The sequence below is a fragment of the Dermacentor silvarum genome, chromosome 4 (genome assembly GCF_013339745.2).
Source record: "Dermacentor silvarum isolate Dsil-2018 chromosome 4, BIME_Dsil_1.4, whole genome shotgun sequence".
Classification (NCBI taxonomy): Eukaryota; Metazoa; Arthropoda; class Arachnida; order Ixodida; family Ixodidae; genus Dermacentor; species Dermacentor silvarum.
This window is the reverse complement of record NC_051157.2, coordinates 178,444,642-178,460,108: the sequence shown is the minus strand read 5'-3', so window position 1 is coordinate 178,460,108 and position 15,467 is coordinate 178,444,642. Positions and strand designations below refer to the sequence as shown.

Below are 15,467 nucleotides of genomic sequence, written 5' to 3'. Positions count from 1 at the left end.
ACTAGTTTTATACGATTGTGATCACTGCCGATGCTATATCGTCCATCTTCATCAATGTGGACGCTCCGCAATGAAGAGTTAAGACCCTGGGACACTAGAGCATAGTCTATGCATGTTCGGCTGCCCCGAGCACACCACGTAACGGCGCCGACGCAATCTCCTCGCAAGTTCACTATGCACAGGCACAATTCATCCGAGAGGGACTGCACTAATGTTCCGTTGTGGTCAGTGTACCCATCTAGCTCTTGCATATGAGCGTTAAAGTCGCCGAGCAACATCACTTGCTTTCCGTGACCCCACCGCTCTATATCGTCTTTAATACACTGCATCACCTTGGAGTTTTCGTCCCGCTGGTCCGAGGACACACCCAAATACACTGCGCATGCAATCACATGAAGATTGTGTAGATGTGTGCTCTAGGCTAGTGAGCGCCATCTCGTTTCTCTAAAACAAACTGCTTCGCGAAAAGAGTCAATACAGCGCTCGTTCGTGCCTGCCTGTCTCTACCTTCGTATGTTGCAACAACATCCGCTCTACATACAATAACAAGGACGAACTCCCTTGTAAGATTTGGTTTAATATGCGTGCTTAAAAGGTTAATTAGTGCACTTCTGCTAATTAGCAGCTTTTCCGCGCCACCATTTGTTGAAGAAAAGTGTTAAGCATTGATTAAATAAAACAACGTGGTAAAAAGAGCGCTAGCCTCTTGAACCTCTTACACCCCCCGCCTTTTGCTCAAAGAAAAATAAGCAGTACTTCTTATCCCCCCTTCCCCCCCCGTTCTGGTAACACCCCCCCCCCCCCCCCCCCCCCCAAAGTCCAAATTCAGGATAAACCCCTGGGTGGAAGCGATTGCGACATCACGAAACACATCATACAGGTTTGGTTTTGGACAGGCTGTAAATATGTTTATTTTTATTACTCACCACACAACATTTGTCCCGCTTAGACCACTGAGGCATGCTCGCGATTTTAATTATACTATATTTTGTTTCGAAATTGCGTTGTGCGGCAATCTCAAAGGACATTTATGTGTTGCGCACTGAATAATCTGAGCAATCCGATTTGTACGCAAAAGCTATATTGTTTTTTTTTATTCAAGTTAAAGCGTAAAACACATGGTATGTTAAAAGTTAACTTCACAAAAACTGTCAACATTCAACCCGTAACTTAGCTTATTTCGAAACTGTTGGAAAGGGAGAGAGAAAAAAAAAGGCCCACAGCTGCGATTTTGTAAGCCAATCCGAGTTGCAATCCAAGCCAAAACTCCGTGTGTGCGTTGTCGTAGTGCGTTTGCTTGTTGCCGCTGCAGTTGAACTTTTAGATAATTTGGTCTCCGCAGCAAATATATTTATTCTTGCACCAAAGTTCGCTTTGGAAAGCGTTTGTGGCACCCCAGGAGTACGAACACGTGATTTGTGCAGCCCCTGCAGCTTCACCGCCGCCGGCCGAAAGCGACCGGCAATTTTGACACTCTGCAAAGCAGGTATGTAAAGTGCGTTGTTTCCGTGCGCGCGAGGCGTTTATCTTTCTTTGATGGTGCGAACAGTTCATTAGCGCAATCCTAAATACAGTGTTTCATTTTTTAATGATTTCGGTGCTAGATTATACTAGTGTACTAGTCTAATAACTTCCGAACCTGCCACGTTCGACTGGAAGAGCAATTGATTTAAGAAAACGGCCTGCAGGTGCGCCCTAACCTAACATAACATACCCTAACCTTCCAAGAGCCAACAGGAGGTGAGTGCCGGCAGAAATTCGTTGCAGAAGTTCTCCCGGCTGCCGGGAGAATAGCCACTGCCTTGATTTAAGATGTTCTCGCTCGAGCCGATTGCTGCTCTGACACCGGCATCCCTTGCCAACTTATCGTGTTGGTAGCGAGCTGCTTGCTTGCGAGTTACGTTTACGCCTAGTAATCGCCGTGAAACACCGCACCGTCATTTCAGAACGTGCGTTGGATCCGTAGTTGTAATAAAGAAATGGGGACGTATTCTGAAACGTTTCACTTCGGCGATAGTTCGCCTTCAGGCGCGCGCTGATCGGCTGGTTGAGCAAAATTTAATGAATCGGGCTCAACCAGCCAATCTGCTCATCCAGTTTTGCTGAACCAGCCAATCAGCGCTCGCGTGGGGGTGAAATTGTCGCCTAGGCGATATCGCCGAAGTGGAACGTTTCAGAATACGTGCCATGGTTATTCTCACCGTGCCGTGATCGCATTCGAAGTAACCTTGCTAAAATATAGACACCCACCTGTTCAATACGCGACTGGTAGTTCCTTGACTGAATACTTTTGTGCGCTCATTTTATACCCGTTGTTTCTTTTTTTTTTCTTCTTACAAAGTTGCTGTCCATTCATGTTCATAAGTTCAGTGACACAAGTTCCACGTGTTCTTTTATGTCGGTTGTAGCGCTGTGTAGAACTTTCGTTTACTTATTTGCGCTTTTATGTGGAAGGTGCTGCAACAATCAACGCGATTCAGCAAGTGTGTCAACAATTCTTTTTTTTTTTCTGAACATATTGCACCGGAAAGAGCTGAAAAAAAATAGACATGGTGCTATAATTTCGATATGCATGTAAGCACCGTCGAGAAGTTTGGCAAGACAGTGCATTAATTGGAAGAATGAACTTGCAAATCATCTTTCGCTATTGGCACTGTTGTTGCTCTATAGATTTAGCGCTTTTGGTGGTGTAACCTTGTGGGTGACCAGAAGATGTGCAAACTTCAGCAATGTTCAGGGGTGAGACTCCTGCGTTAATTGCGCAATTTTGATACACATGCAAATTCCTGCGCCAAACTTTGCCAAACACATAAAATTGACCGAAATTGCGCCACGCTGCGCCAGAACGGCTTTGGCAGGGGCCGAGAACAGCGGGCGGATTCGTTCTCCGAAAAAGAGTGCAGCTATTCACATTACACACACCGCGTGACGGCACCTCCCACAGAGTTTCTCGTAATTTTCGCGCTTATAACACTAGACTTTTCATCGCTTCCGGAAAGTGGCAGGCGCGCGCGCGGCCACTGCCGGCCACTGCCGGCTGCTGTCGCTCCTGTCGGAACAGCTAGGGCAGCTGTGTTTAGAGTGTACTAGAATACGGTTTAGGGGGCCGAGCTGCGCAGCGCTCCTTAGCTGAGGTGCAAAACAACAAAAAGTAGGCTGAGAGCGCTGCGAGTGAACTAGATATTTCGGAGGCACGTGCTGCAGCGGGTGAAGCAGGCGGGCGTCTGTGTCCCCAAGGCCGGTATAACATTGAAACTATTCTAATCTGTTTTTATGCCCATATGTACGAGGCGTGAGCCATTTTGACCTATCAAGAAGGGCTGATGGCGGATTTGGAATAAAACGTCGCAGGTATCGCCAGAAAGGTGAAGCACCGATTGCGATAGCAAATTAGTAGACAGCTATAAGAAGCAAGAATTGTAGTTTTATCGGCCGTATAAACTTGTAAACATGTGTTCACTCACTAAATTAACAAGCATGGTGTCACACGCGCACAAGCAAACATGAACACATCTCACTCGCTTACCGCAGAAGCTCGCTGTGAAAACGCTGGAGTGAGCAAGCTCGGCAGCAGCGAGCGAATTCACCTTTGTGCTGCCTCGCTTCAGCGCGAACTAAGCGACGAAAAACAGCGCACACGAAGCTATCAGCACTCGCACTATGTCCCTATCGCAGATCGCTTTCAAGCTAGGGCTCACGCGGCCGCGTCATACACAGCAGCCGCCGGAGTAGAACGACCCATTCCCTAAGTCCTTGTGCACGATGGAAGACGGCGCACTTCATCCCCACTTTCCTCCCTCACGCCCGTGAGATTGAGCCGCCATCGTCGGCTCATCCTCACGCTTTCACTCGCACACAGAGTATACGGCGTGCGGCGATGAGAGTTATTGCCCCTGGACTTTGTATGAAACATCACAGCGACGCCAGAAATGTGCCTGGAGTGTCCATATAATTGCTATCGCAACAAAACAGATTGGAATAGTTTTACATTATACCAGCCCAGGGTTGATTGCGGCTCTCTTGGTTTGTGGTGTCATATGGTGACACAGAAATTATGTTACAGGGTCGATTGGACCGCATAATTTGAAAACATTTTCCGCTATCGTCATGAGCGTAGGCGCGGAAATATATAGTTTTTCGTTGGGGTGCAACCGATGTTTCCGGCTTTACAGGAAAGCATGTGCCAAGTCGCCGCTCGACCCGCTCTTCCATATTCTACTACGCTATAGCTACGGAGTGCGCTTCCACTATGAGCTTCCTGTTGGTTTATTCTGTGTTTCGTAGTGGTTTCGAAGTGCGCTGGTGTATTCCATTATTCCACCAAAATTCAGATTGAACCCGCTCCAAACTGCTTCAAATTGAAATTTTATCGGCTCCAAATTGCTCCAGTATGAAATTTAGTCTGCTCCAAGCTGCTCCAAAATGCTATTTTGTCTGCACCAAACTGCTCCAAAACTCATTTTGACCTGCTCCAGAAATTGTGCCAAAATGACTTTGGACAGTCCTACCCCTGAATGTTAAGTTTATTACAGCTTTGACTGGCATATTTAGTATGACAACACACAAGGCACGAACGCTGTGGCACTTATACAGACCATAGTTGCACTTATGCTTGCAAAACCATTCATGCACTTAGATTTAACTGCACATAAAGAACCTCGTGGGGTCAAATACCAATGCTGAGTCCGCCTTTACAGTATCCTTTATAGCACACAGTACTGCTGGTTTTATCCTGCAGGAGGTATTTATAACTATTATTTGTCTCAAGTGCTTGCACATAAGAGGCTTGTACTTAATGTCACAATGCTTAGATGCAGTATGTGTATGCTTCAAGCTTTATTGTACCCGCCGTAGTGGTTTTGGCATTGTGGTGCCAAGGCTGGGGGTGCAGGATCGAATCCTGGCCATGGCGGCTGCATTTGGATGGGGGCGAAATGCAAAAACTTCCGTGTACTGTCAATTGGGTGCACATTAAAGTGGTCAGAATTAATCTAGTGTCCCCAACTATGGCGTGCGACATAATCATATCATGGTATTGGCATGCAAGATCCTAGAATTTAATTTTTTCAGCTTTATTATAAGCATTATGAGTAAGTTGATTTTTGTTCTTATGCCACAGTGGCCTGATACAGCTCGAATACACCAACAGCATGTTTATTGATGTACTAGCACTGGTAGTCACTGACAGAAAATGTAAACCTAGAGGCTTACTTCCATTATATGCTTCACTAAAGCTTGTGCGAAATGTCTACTGCATGTAGGTGTATGAATGTGTTTTTAATTGAACTACAGGCTCATTTCTCTAAGGAAAGTGCTTGCAAGAGGGGTGTGTTGCACCTGTAAAATACATTAGAATTTTCTCCATTCATTTTCATAGTAAAGGCAAGAAATTAGAATGTGCGGTGGTGTTAATGGTTTTAACAGTGTGCGCATATGGACTGTATTTAATTTAGTAGTAGGAACCTATGGATGAGGCTTGTGCGTCCAATCTTGAGGTGTAGAAAAACTTTTTCTCTTGACGCACATTTCACTAAAAGGAGTTTAGTTTGACATGTTGAGCTGGGCTTAATTTGTGGATGTATTGTTACGATGCGAAAGTCACATATAAAGATGTATTTGCACTATTTACAAGAAAGATGATACATAAACAAGATGGCTGTCGAGACCGAGTCCACCTCGATACGTCAAATCGTCGTCTTCTGACTTTGGTGCCACTCCTGGTTGCACGTAACATATCCCCCGCGTACAAAGGAGCCATTTGGGCGCTAACCATAAAGAAGGTGAACTCACTGCAAAGTAAGGTTTCAGCCGGGACACATGCACATCAGTAAGGACACACGAGTTCAGTTGAGCGATTACGTAGTTCACATCGCCAAGCTGACGGAATACCGTGTAGGGCCCTGTGTAGCGCAGCAGGAGCTTTTCCAACAAGTTGACGCGGTGACAAGGCGTCCATAGAAGTACAACGGAGCTGGGAGGAAATCGAACGTCCCGATGTCAGCTGTCAAACCGGATCTTCTGTGCGGCCTGAGACTCAGTGAGCCAGGAGCTGGCAATCTGGCGTGCTGTGTGAGCCCGGGTGAAGACGTCTTGGGCATATTCAGTGGGAGCATTCATCGAGGAAGGAAGCAGTGTGTCAAAGGGCAAGGTAGAGTGGCGGCTGAACAGAAGGGAACTATAGGCGAACGTCACGAAGGGTAACGTGCTGTCCCAGTCACCGTGGTCGCCAGAAACGGACAGACTACATTTCTGTCAACGTGCAATTGAGCCGCTCCTTGAGTCCTTTTGTCTGCGGGTGGTAGGTGGCGGAAAGCTTGTGCTCGGCAGAACAGGAGATAAGAAGGTCTTCAACAACTCGGGACAAGAAGGTGCAGCCGCAATCAGTGAGGATTATTGTTACTTGTGAGGAATCGCTGAGGAATACAGAATATTGTTGCTTGTGAGTTATAGTGATCTTGATTGGGGGGGGGGGGGGGGCATTTTTATAAACATGACAGATATTTTTTTTCCTTGTTCTATTAAATTGACTAAAAGATGGTTTAGAAGAAGTCATACCAAGGCAATTTGTGCTATATTATGCTTCCTAGTTTATCCAGTGCCTATGCAGTTTCATGAAATGAGGAAGGTATCAAATGACATTTCATAAAGGGCATGCTTTTATGGTGCATGTTATTTGCACCCCTCTAGAAATTCCCCTGTAAACAACCCTGTTAACAAATTATGGTCCTAAAAAAAGCTAATTTGGCTACTGTCGGATCTAACATTCTCATTTGCTTAAGATGCATATTTTTGTTCAACTCATGTGCGACTACAAACTCAAAGCTTACAATAAAAATGTTTCCCAAGCATACTTGGTGCAAGTCATTAGTGGGACCTTCTGTTGGATAGGTTTCACGACTGTTAATTAGGTGTTCTTTCATAAAACTTCTTTCTCACTTTAAACTGAATCCAAAGTTGGGAACCGATTTCCAGCTAAACTTAGTTCACTTTGCTCAGTGAAATATGAGCAGCTGCGAATTATTTGCTAGTGAAAGTGCGCCTGTAACCAGCTATCTCACTTGTACCATGTGACAACCATTGCCTTTGATATAGAACTTGAATTTGTCCTATTTACTCAAATGCGATGTACGACGACGTGCGCCTTCAGAATTTCACATATCCATACCTGCCAACTTCCAAACGTCTCATAAATTCAAGTATTTGGGCTAGCTCTATGATTTTATGAATATTGCATCAAGTTTTATGAAAAAATAGATTTTGTTTGCAAAAATGTTCCAATGGTTTTCAAAGATGAAGCGACAAAGATTGAAAAAAAAAGAAAATTATGCAGATTCAATGCAAATATTGGAACCTATGTGAAGTGTGTTACTCAAAGGCCTGCTTCATTCCTGCATGTTTGGCGTTTAGAACATTGGCACGTGCGCTCGTGTGCAGCAATGATCTCAAGGAGCTAGTTGGTATTAGCATGATAGACGTATATGTGCAGTTGTGGCCTAATGGTTAGAACATAGTAATGTGCTGGGCCACAGAGGTTGGATGCCGCCATCGGGCACGTAATTATTTTAAATTTTTTTATTTTTTAATGTGGGGAGCTATCTGGCAAAACAGCAGCAGTATGCAGCAGCCACGGTCAGAAAAGCGCAGGAGATTTCGCTAAGCAAGCTTCACTTTAAAATGCGTAATACAAAAAGGACACTGCGATGGTACCTCCACTGCCCTATTGGGGCAATGCAAGGCACTAAGCAGAGGCCTACTTGCTTCATGCAAGTTTGTTCAGACAACTTTCCAAAGCAGGCTAAATTGGCAAAAGTGAAGATGCGGAAAAGTCATTGTGATCTAAAAACACTGTATTGCTTCTAAGTGTCTGCTATTCCTAGCTTGCTTCATTTAAACATAATCATAAATGAATGGCGCTTATGTCCCACAAACGGTGTGCACCCAAGGCAAACATAAGCAACAACGCATGCTCCTCCCTTTCATTCTGCCCTGATCCCCTCCCTCTGTCACATGTGTCAGTGTGTTTGCGGATCTTAAAGCTCACTGGTTGGCAGGTGTGCATATCACCTATTACGCTAAGTGCCTTAGGCAATCACTGATAACACTTCCGAGTGAAGCACTAGTGCAGGATGATGAGTCTCCACACTGTGTGTGTGTGTGATCGCATTGGTGGGCCCCTTCTCTGCAGGGCAGTGGACTGACGAGGCCCAGGAGAGGGAGAGGGGGCCGAGGGCGTGGCCTCTCCAGGGGGCGTGGCCTCGGTGCGATGGCCTCTCCGTACCACCTCCACCACCAGCAGCAGGCCCCACCCCAGCCTCCGCTTCAGCCCCAGCAGCACATGGGCCTGGGCGTCGGGCCTGTGCTAGGGGGTCCTGGACTGGGGGCGGGGCCGGGGGGCCTCGGCCCACCTCTCATGTCGCCGGTCCAGCCCATGGGCGGTCCGTCGGGATTCCTGCCCACGGGCCCACCCGGCCCGGGGGACGGCAGTGGCGACCCAGGGGTCCCTCTGCAGCCCAAAGATTTCAACACGGCCATTATGTGTCGCATGGGCCAGGAGATCGTGCAGGAGATTGTGGCCAAAGCAATTGAGCTATTCCAGACCCTGAAGGCACTGCAGGTAAATTATATGCCCTTGAAAGGAAAAAAAAAAACAGCGCAAACAGTTGGTGCCACGAGAATGGAAGGCAGAGCACAGACACGGTACTCACAACTGAAACGTTTCTTGAAGAAACAGATTCATGTATAAAAACCCACCTTCATCACATGACAGTAACATCATACCAAATCAAACTTTGTCATTGTAGCACAAATAAAACAGATACAGAAACATCCAGACCAGACACTGGTCTTAGTGTCTGTTTTATTAGTGCTTGCATCACAAAGTATCAACCATTTGCCTGAAAAACAAGTTATCTTGAACTGTAATAAACGTTTAACCTAACTAAATACTTGCATAACAGTGCTGGGACAGGCCACTAACATCTCCAAAGGTTTACAACCTTCCTTTAAGTATAATATCGACTACTTGTGAAATTGCATGATCTATCCATTTGAGCAGTCAAGAAAGGAAAGTTCAGCATCACTCAACCCAATTGTTGGCTGGCGTACGCACCTGCTTGAGTGTTTTATGTGATATGCCACAACTATTTAGGCCAAACCCCATATGCGCGAAAATGCACGCGACAGCGACGAGCGACGCGACGTAGATCGCCTTCGCGCAAGCTATCGCTTGCACGGGCAAACCCCATTCACGCGACTGCTTCAGCGAGCGATCTCCATTGTTGCTAGCATGAGGGCGTCTACTCGTACCGAATGTGGCGCGTTGTCAGCGGTATGCAGTGCAAAATAAGATGTTTTGTCGCACAATAACACATAAAATTTTTGATAGTTGTCCTGCAGTATTTTTTTTATCTGCACGTGCATAAACATTACTGTATTTGCTCGCTGTGTGCACGTTGCTGCGAGTCGAAAAGCACGTGGAGACAACCGGCAGTACGTCACTGATGTACATCCCGTTCCGGTGTTTTACTATTGGCTGCTTGAGCACAGCACTTCCGGGCGACGGGCGACAGATTTCAAATGTGAAAAACCGAGCGATCGAGCGATTTCGACCACGCGACACGTCGCGCGAACAGCCCGTTTCGTCGCTCATACCGTCGCTCGTCGCTGTCGCGTGCATTTTCGCGCATATGGGGTTTGGCCTTTTCTCTTGTCAATTGATCCCTGTGTGTGGCACCGATTTAGTATCATTGCATATTGACTAGCATCCGCACTCATTGGCGTAGCCAGGCTGGGGGGGGGGTGTCGAAGCTTCCCCCCTTTCCCACAGAACAGAAAGTTTCAGGAGGCGAGCTCTGAAAGAGCGACATGGAAGTCGAGGACTAGTGGCAGTCCGAAGGGTGAAGCGAGGGTTCTCGTAGGGGTTTTCCCCTGACCCTTGCACACGCACAAACCGTCTTCGCCGTCGGGCCAAGAACAAATACATGGGCAAAATGTGTGGCTTACTACGCGTCCACATCCGCTTTTGTCTGATTGTGAAAACAGCGACTACATTTGTTAGAAAAATTCACAAAGAGAATGTTGCTGGCCGTACTGGTGATGGCTGCCAACTGAACATTGGCCAGAAAGGGGTATGGTGCAATGAAGAGGGGGAACAGAATTATTGAAAGCACAGAGTTGGTAGCAAAAAAAAAAACAATCTGAGGGCGTATTTACAATAATTACATTAGTTACAATAGTGAGTATTAGTGAAATCTACTCAAACATTTTGCCTTCCATGCAGGGAACACACCGACTAGTGGGCATGAACAGGGCGATCAGAAAATTAAGAGCTCTAATTCATGATGTGCAAGCCGATCGGCTATTGTATCTAGGGAGATTCCAGAAATTTTCGGTGGTGTTAGCTTCGTTCATGACTGATGTCAAGGTGTTTTCGAAGTGAGCAGACAAGTTGAAACAGCAAACCTACGTTTTCAGATGCTCGCCATCACCATCTCTGTTCGCCTATTGGCTGTATAGAAAAGAAATGTGCGAGTGTATTGGCTGCTATGTGCATGTGACTTTGCAGCACCTTCCGATTGGTCAAGCTGTCTTGTAAAGTTTGCTAGGCCTGGCCAGGCATGTCCACGGTGCTGACACGATGCCATATTTGAGAAGCTATAATCGGCACAGGCGCGTAGCCAGGGGGGGGGGGGGGGCTGATGGGGCTTCAGCCCCCCCCCCCCCCCCCGAAATTTTTTCGTGCTGGCATGCACCGCCGACCAAAACTACCACCGACGCCGGCAATCATTCTGGATTTTGTCGACAATGTCCTTTTCACGCTCGAAAAGACATTGCGGCGCGAACATTGCGAACTCGGGCTGGATTTCGTGACAACGCCCTTGCACCTGGAGTCACGTAACGCAAGGAGCCCCATCCGAGCACAATCTTTCAACGGCTTTTCGATAGCGAGCGTGCGCTTTGCGGCATCTCGCAGCGGCCGGGGAATATACGGAGCGCATGGATTTCAATTACGAAACTTTATGGGTATAAAGTTCTCATAAACTTTTGACGCGAAAGGTGCGCTGAAATTTCCAAAGGCATGCTTTAAAAGATTTTCAATTCTGGAACTTTATGGGGTTAATGCTGTTATAAACTTGGGCCAACATGCGTGCACTGGAACGCTCGTGTCCAAGCCGTTCCATAAATGGAAGCGCGCGCTCGCAATCTCCCACACACAAGAAAATACTAAATATCACCGTGAATGTCAGCTAGCAGTTGATAATTTTCTCCAAACATTTTCAGGAAGCGTGCCCAATGTGATTGATCAGCTGGACCAGGGCAGGCAAAGTAAAATATGAGAAAACAGAAGAAAGTGAATGGCCTATTATTGAGGATTTTTTTTTTTTTGCGGGCGACAAGGTCTGGCTCTCCGTGGCCACAGAAACAGGGGCCCTATGGATTTAAGCAATGCCCTGCTGAAAATGCAGGAATTTTCAGAGTGCTTCTTCGCATGCGAGCTGATTGTGAAGATACATATCTGAAGAACCATTTGGAAAGTTGCCCCAGTATTGCCTCGTATTTAAGCCCAGACGCACAAAACCAAATAATAGAAATTTGTGGTGACATTATCAATGAAAGCTTAGATTCAAAAGCAGGTTGCTTCTCCATACTTCCTGACGAAACGACGGACATCGCTGGAATCGAACAGCCTACTGTTTCTGCAAGGTACCTAAACAAGTATGCCAACGACATCAAGGGAGTGTTTTAGGTTTTAGCACCAGAATAGATGCCCATCTCTCACTGCGACAGCAGGTTCTATGTAAATGTGTAAATACTGCTGCAGCTTCTAGTCACCCTTCCAGTGACCACTGCCAGCGCAGAGAGAATATTTTTTAACAAGAGTTTATTAAAAAACTACTTGCGCTCTACAATGTCTGTGGAACGCATGGTTAGGCTGGAGCTTCTATACACCCACAGAGACGTCGGCATCAACGTGACCGCTTCGCTCAACTTTCCCGCCAAGAGAAGTTTGTCCTTTAGATAGCGAAGCAGCAAAAATCAATGCAAGTAAAAAGCACTGTTTCTTTCGGTCCATAAGTTCTTAATTATGAAAACGTATGACCGCTCATTAGCTTTTAAAACTGCAGAAATTTTCGCCGTTTATTCTAGCAGTTAGCATCATGATCACAATTATCACGCGAATACAAAAATTACGAGGATACCAATAACCAATTTTGACCGACCTTGCTCATTGAAAGCCCGGCCCACGCGGCGTTCGCCAAAAACACACTCGGATATTGGGTAGTTCAACTTACCGCATCATCTGTGGCCTTCGTTTGTCTTTTCTTTCCTTTTCAGCTACCTGCTTTTATTTCTTTTTTGAAACGAAGGAATACCCTCCTTTAATTTTGGGTGCAGAATAATTGTTGGCGTTGTGCAGGCAGTTAAATTACACATTTTCGTACTGATTTATGCATTATTCCTCTATTATTCTACCTGTATGGTGCTGTCGCGACCGCTGCATGGCCCACGTACATATCACGATTTCTGCAATCATAGTTATGTTCTTGCAAGGATCATCTGTCTTTCTGTGCTCAAAGTTTACTATTTGTGACTGAGCAACATGTTTATTTGTCGTATTTGACGCATTATATACACTGACGTTTGCTTAAATACGTAGATTTATTGGAGACTCATACGTATTTTTAAATATCTTACTGCGAGGTTTTGTGTATACAAGCAGTGAACTTTGTTTCCAGCGACTCTTTTTTTGCCCTTTAGCGAGTTGTATCTTCGCATTTGTATATTCCATTCTATCTTCGCATTTCTAATATATACTTTGCAGAACTCCCACTTTTTATTTGTACTCACTGCTGCGAGTATTATCTCGGTGAAATTACAATACACGACGAATTACACCTGCTCCTGCGCAATCGATTGCAACGAGGGATAGCGTCATTGAGGTTTCTTCCTGGCCGTTGCATATGTAGAAATATGTAAACAAGGTTCTTGAATGACAAAGATTCATCAAAATATTTGTCCTCAACTTATTCATTTCATGGCCTTTACGTTTTTCATATAAGCTGCATGCATTGCTTTGCTGGTTTCGAACTGATATTGACCCTTTTTGCGGCGATCCCGTGGGCGCTGCCATATTTGATCACGTGGTGACGCGTCCATTGCTTGCCTCAACTGCCTCCGTTGCCTCCTTGTTTACAATGGAAGTGTATGACGCCGGCGCGGCTTAGAAAACCTCTGTTTTTTGAGATATCGTAGACGGTGACTAGGTGGATGACACGAAGCTTTGATCACAGCTTCAGAGAACATGCAAAAGCGCTTTCGGAGCTGATTGAGCTATGTCCAAATGGCGCAGGCAGTTTATATGGTGCTTCTTCTAAAAGCGGGGCTAAATATGCATTCCAAGCTTTGCGATTATGAATTCAGTCAGGATTAGTGTGTTTTGCTCTTTGTTCTTTATTCGGCAAATATTTTGAAGCAGTGGCATGTCTGTTTATGACTCAGTGAAGTTCCTCGGTGCGGCCACTATCTGATTATTTTCTGCCTAATCGCTCGCGGGTGTGCTCAGTTCCGAATCCGATAGATTTGTTCTTGCTGCGCACAAGGCTTGAAACGTAGCTGTTTTGTACATTGTAATACCTTGTAGCAAATATATATTACAGCGAGTAACTTGCTTACTCTTGTGGACTGTCACGAAACATTCAGCTTCGACCATTGGTACGCCATAGGTGTAGTCCGTCATTTATTGTGTGTATACAGTGCGCATATATTCAAGTGTGCGTCCATTCACTTATTCTTGATACGTCGGCGATAGAGTGGTCGTAAGTTTTCCTGACATTTGGACAGACGTGTATAGATAACGTGCGCGAAACTTACTATGACAGGAAGCGGCGCTACTCCTTTTGTCATTGTTTAACGAGTGGTACTCACTGTTGCCGACGTTCTGGGGATGAAGCCCTTTCTTTGAAGATTAGCGATACAAGGCTGGCGGATGAGCAAATTTCTGTATCCTCTAGGAAAGCCGTACATCACGAAGTGCCGGTAACACGTTCGGACAGTTGCAGCAGCGGTCCGTGAACTTCGCCACACAGATTCATTCTATTCCTTAACATGCCAGTCACTATTTTTGCAGCCAACTACTGCACACGTCTTCAATCCACATTATTCAATCGAGCATGATTGGAGCACAGTGTGTTAGCGAAAACTCAGTTACATTTCCGACAGCTGATCGCACAGAAGCAAGGTAGAATCGGTAATGGTTTCGTATTCGTGCGCGGTCGCTGAGAAAAGGTATGGCGCGCCGCCGTGAGCGCCATCTCGTTTCTCTAAAACAAACTGCTCCGCGAAAAGGGTCAATAGTTCTAAAGTTCATGTGATGTTTTCTTTACTTATTAATTAGACAAAAACAAAACACGGAAGCATTGATATCAGTTATTTCTGCCACAATTTTTGGGGCGTACGAATGTATTCTGTTATGAAAGCATACATATTTTAATGGACAGTGCATAGCGTTCAATAATTCGTTTGCAGCATCTAATATACAATGAAATTGGCAATGCAGTTACTATTCATGCATTTGATCTCTCGACAAATTCTATAAGGAGGAGGCCGCGCTGCAACCTGAGCCCCCCCCCCCCCCCCCCGAACAAAATTTCTGGCTACGCCACTGGATCGGCATATGATCGGAGTGCATTGAGGTGTCTGGATAAGCTTACAAGTTTCATTGCAGTACAAATGCGAAAGAAAGAGACATAAGACGCTGGCGGTTAACTTCAAGAGACACTGAGCATTGCCAGAATGCACGGATGGCAAGCCAAATTCCACACCAAGTGACCAAGCCACTAACGTCATGCCAGTACAGTCAACTTTCGTTCATTCGAACCTGGCAGGACCAACGAAGTTGATCGAATTATCCGGCAGGTTGAATTAAACGAGATGCTGAAAAATGCAAAACACACCACTGATTTATTCAGCAATACAGTCAGTGCCAGATATATCAAGCTCGGATATATTGCATTATTGTCTGTATCAAATGTTATAAAATCCCCTTGAATATCCCATGCAAAAGTATAGCGATGTACAATGCATACTTAGAACTCCCGTTCACTGCCGCATTCAACATACTGAACGCTGCGCAGTGCCGCTCCCCAGAAAGTGTGCTTCTCCTAACAGAGACGCGATCACTTCTCGTGTGGTTCAACATATTTAATGCCGACGAATTTGAAAAGGCAGTGTATGCTGTTTGAGGAAGCAGGGTGCTCTCAGTTTTGCTCGCTGCGCTCATGGATAGCTCCTGCAAACTGCGACCATGCATTATTGGCAACAGGACATCATGACTCTGCTTCAAGAACGCAAAAGGTGTCCCGATCGAATGCACATTCCACAAAAAATGTGCTATTTGTGGGCCCACGCTCAAGGCATTTCATTCGTGCTTGCGCGGTTACACACAAGTGAGATTGGACTCAGATATT

General features: G+C 45.7%; 1 protein-coding gene across 2 annotated transcripts in view; it reads left to right on the top strand.

The window, feature by feature from the left end:
* LOC119450786 (mediator of RNA polymerase II transcription subunit 30) overlaps window positions 1-15,467 on the top strand; it is a 164,350-nt gene that overhangs the window by 109,489 nt on the left and 39,394 nt on the right. The window contains exons 1-2 of one of the 2 annotated variants that reach the window (XM_037714287.2): window positions 1,255-1,486; window positions 8,186-8,614. In XM_037714287.2, coding sequence (XP_037570215.1) covers window positions 8,264-8,614 — 351 coding nt within the window. In that variant the 5' untranslated portion in view covers window positions 1,255-1,486; window positions 8,186-8,263. Of the gene's footprint in view, window positions 1-1,254; window positions 1,487-8,185; window positions 8,615-15,467 lie in introns of those variants that run through there. The other variant, XM_049666236.1, reaches the window with a different exon arrangement.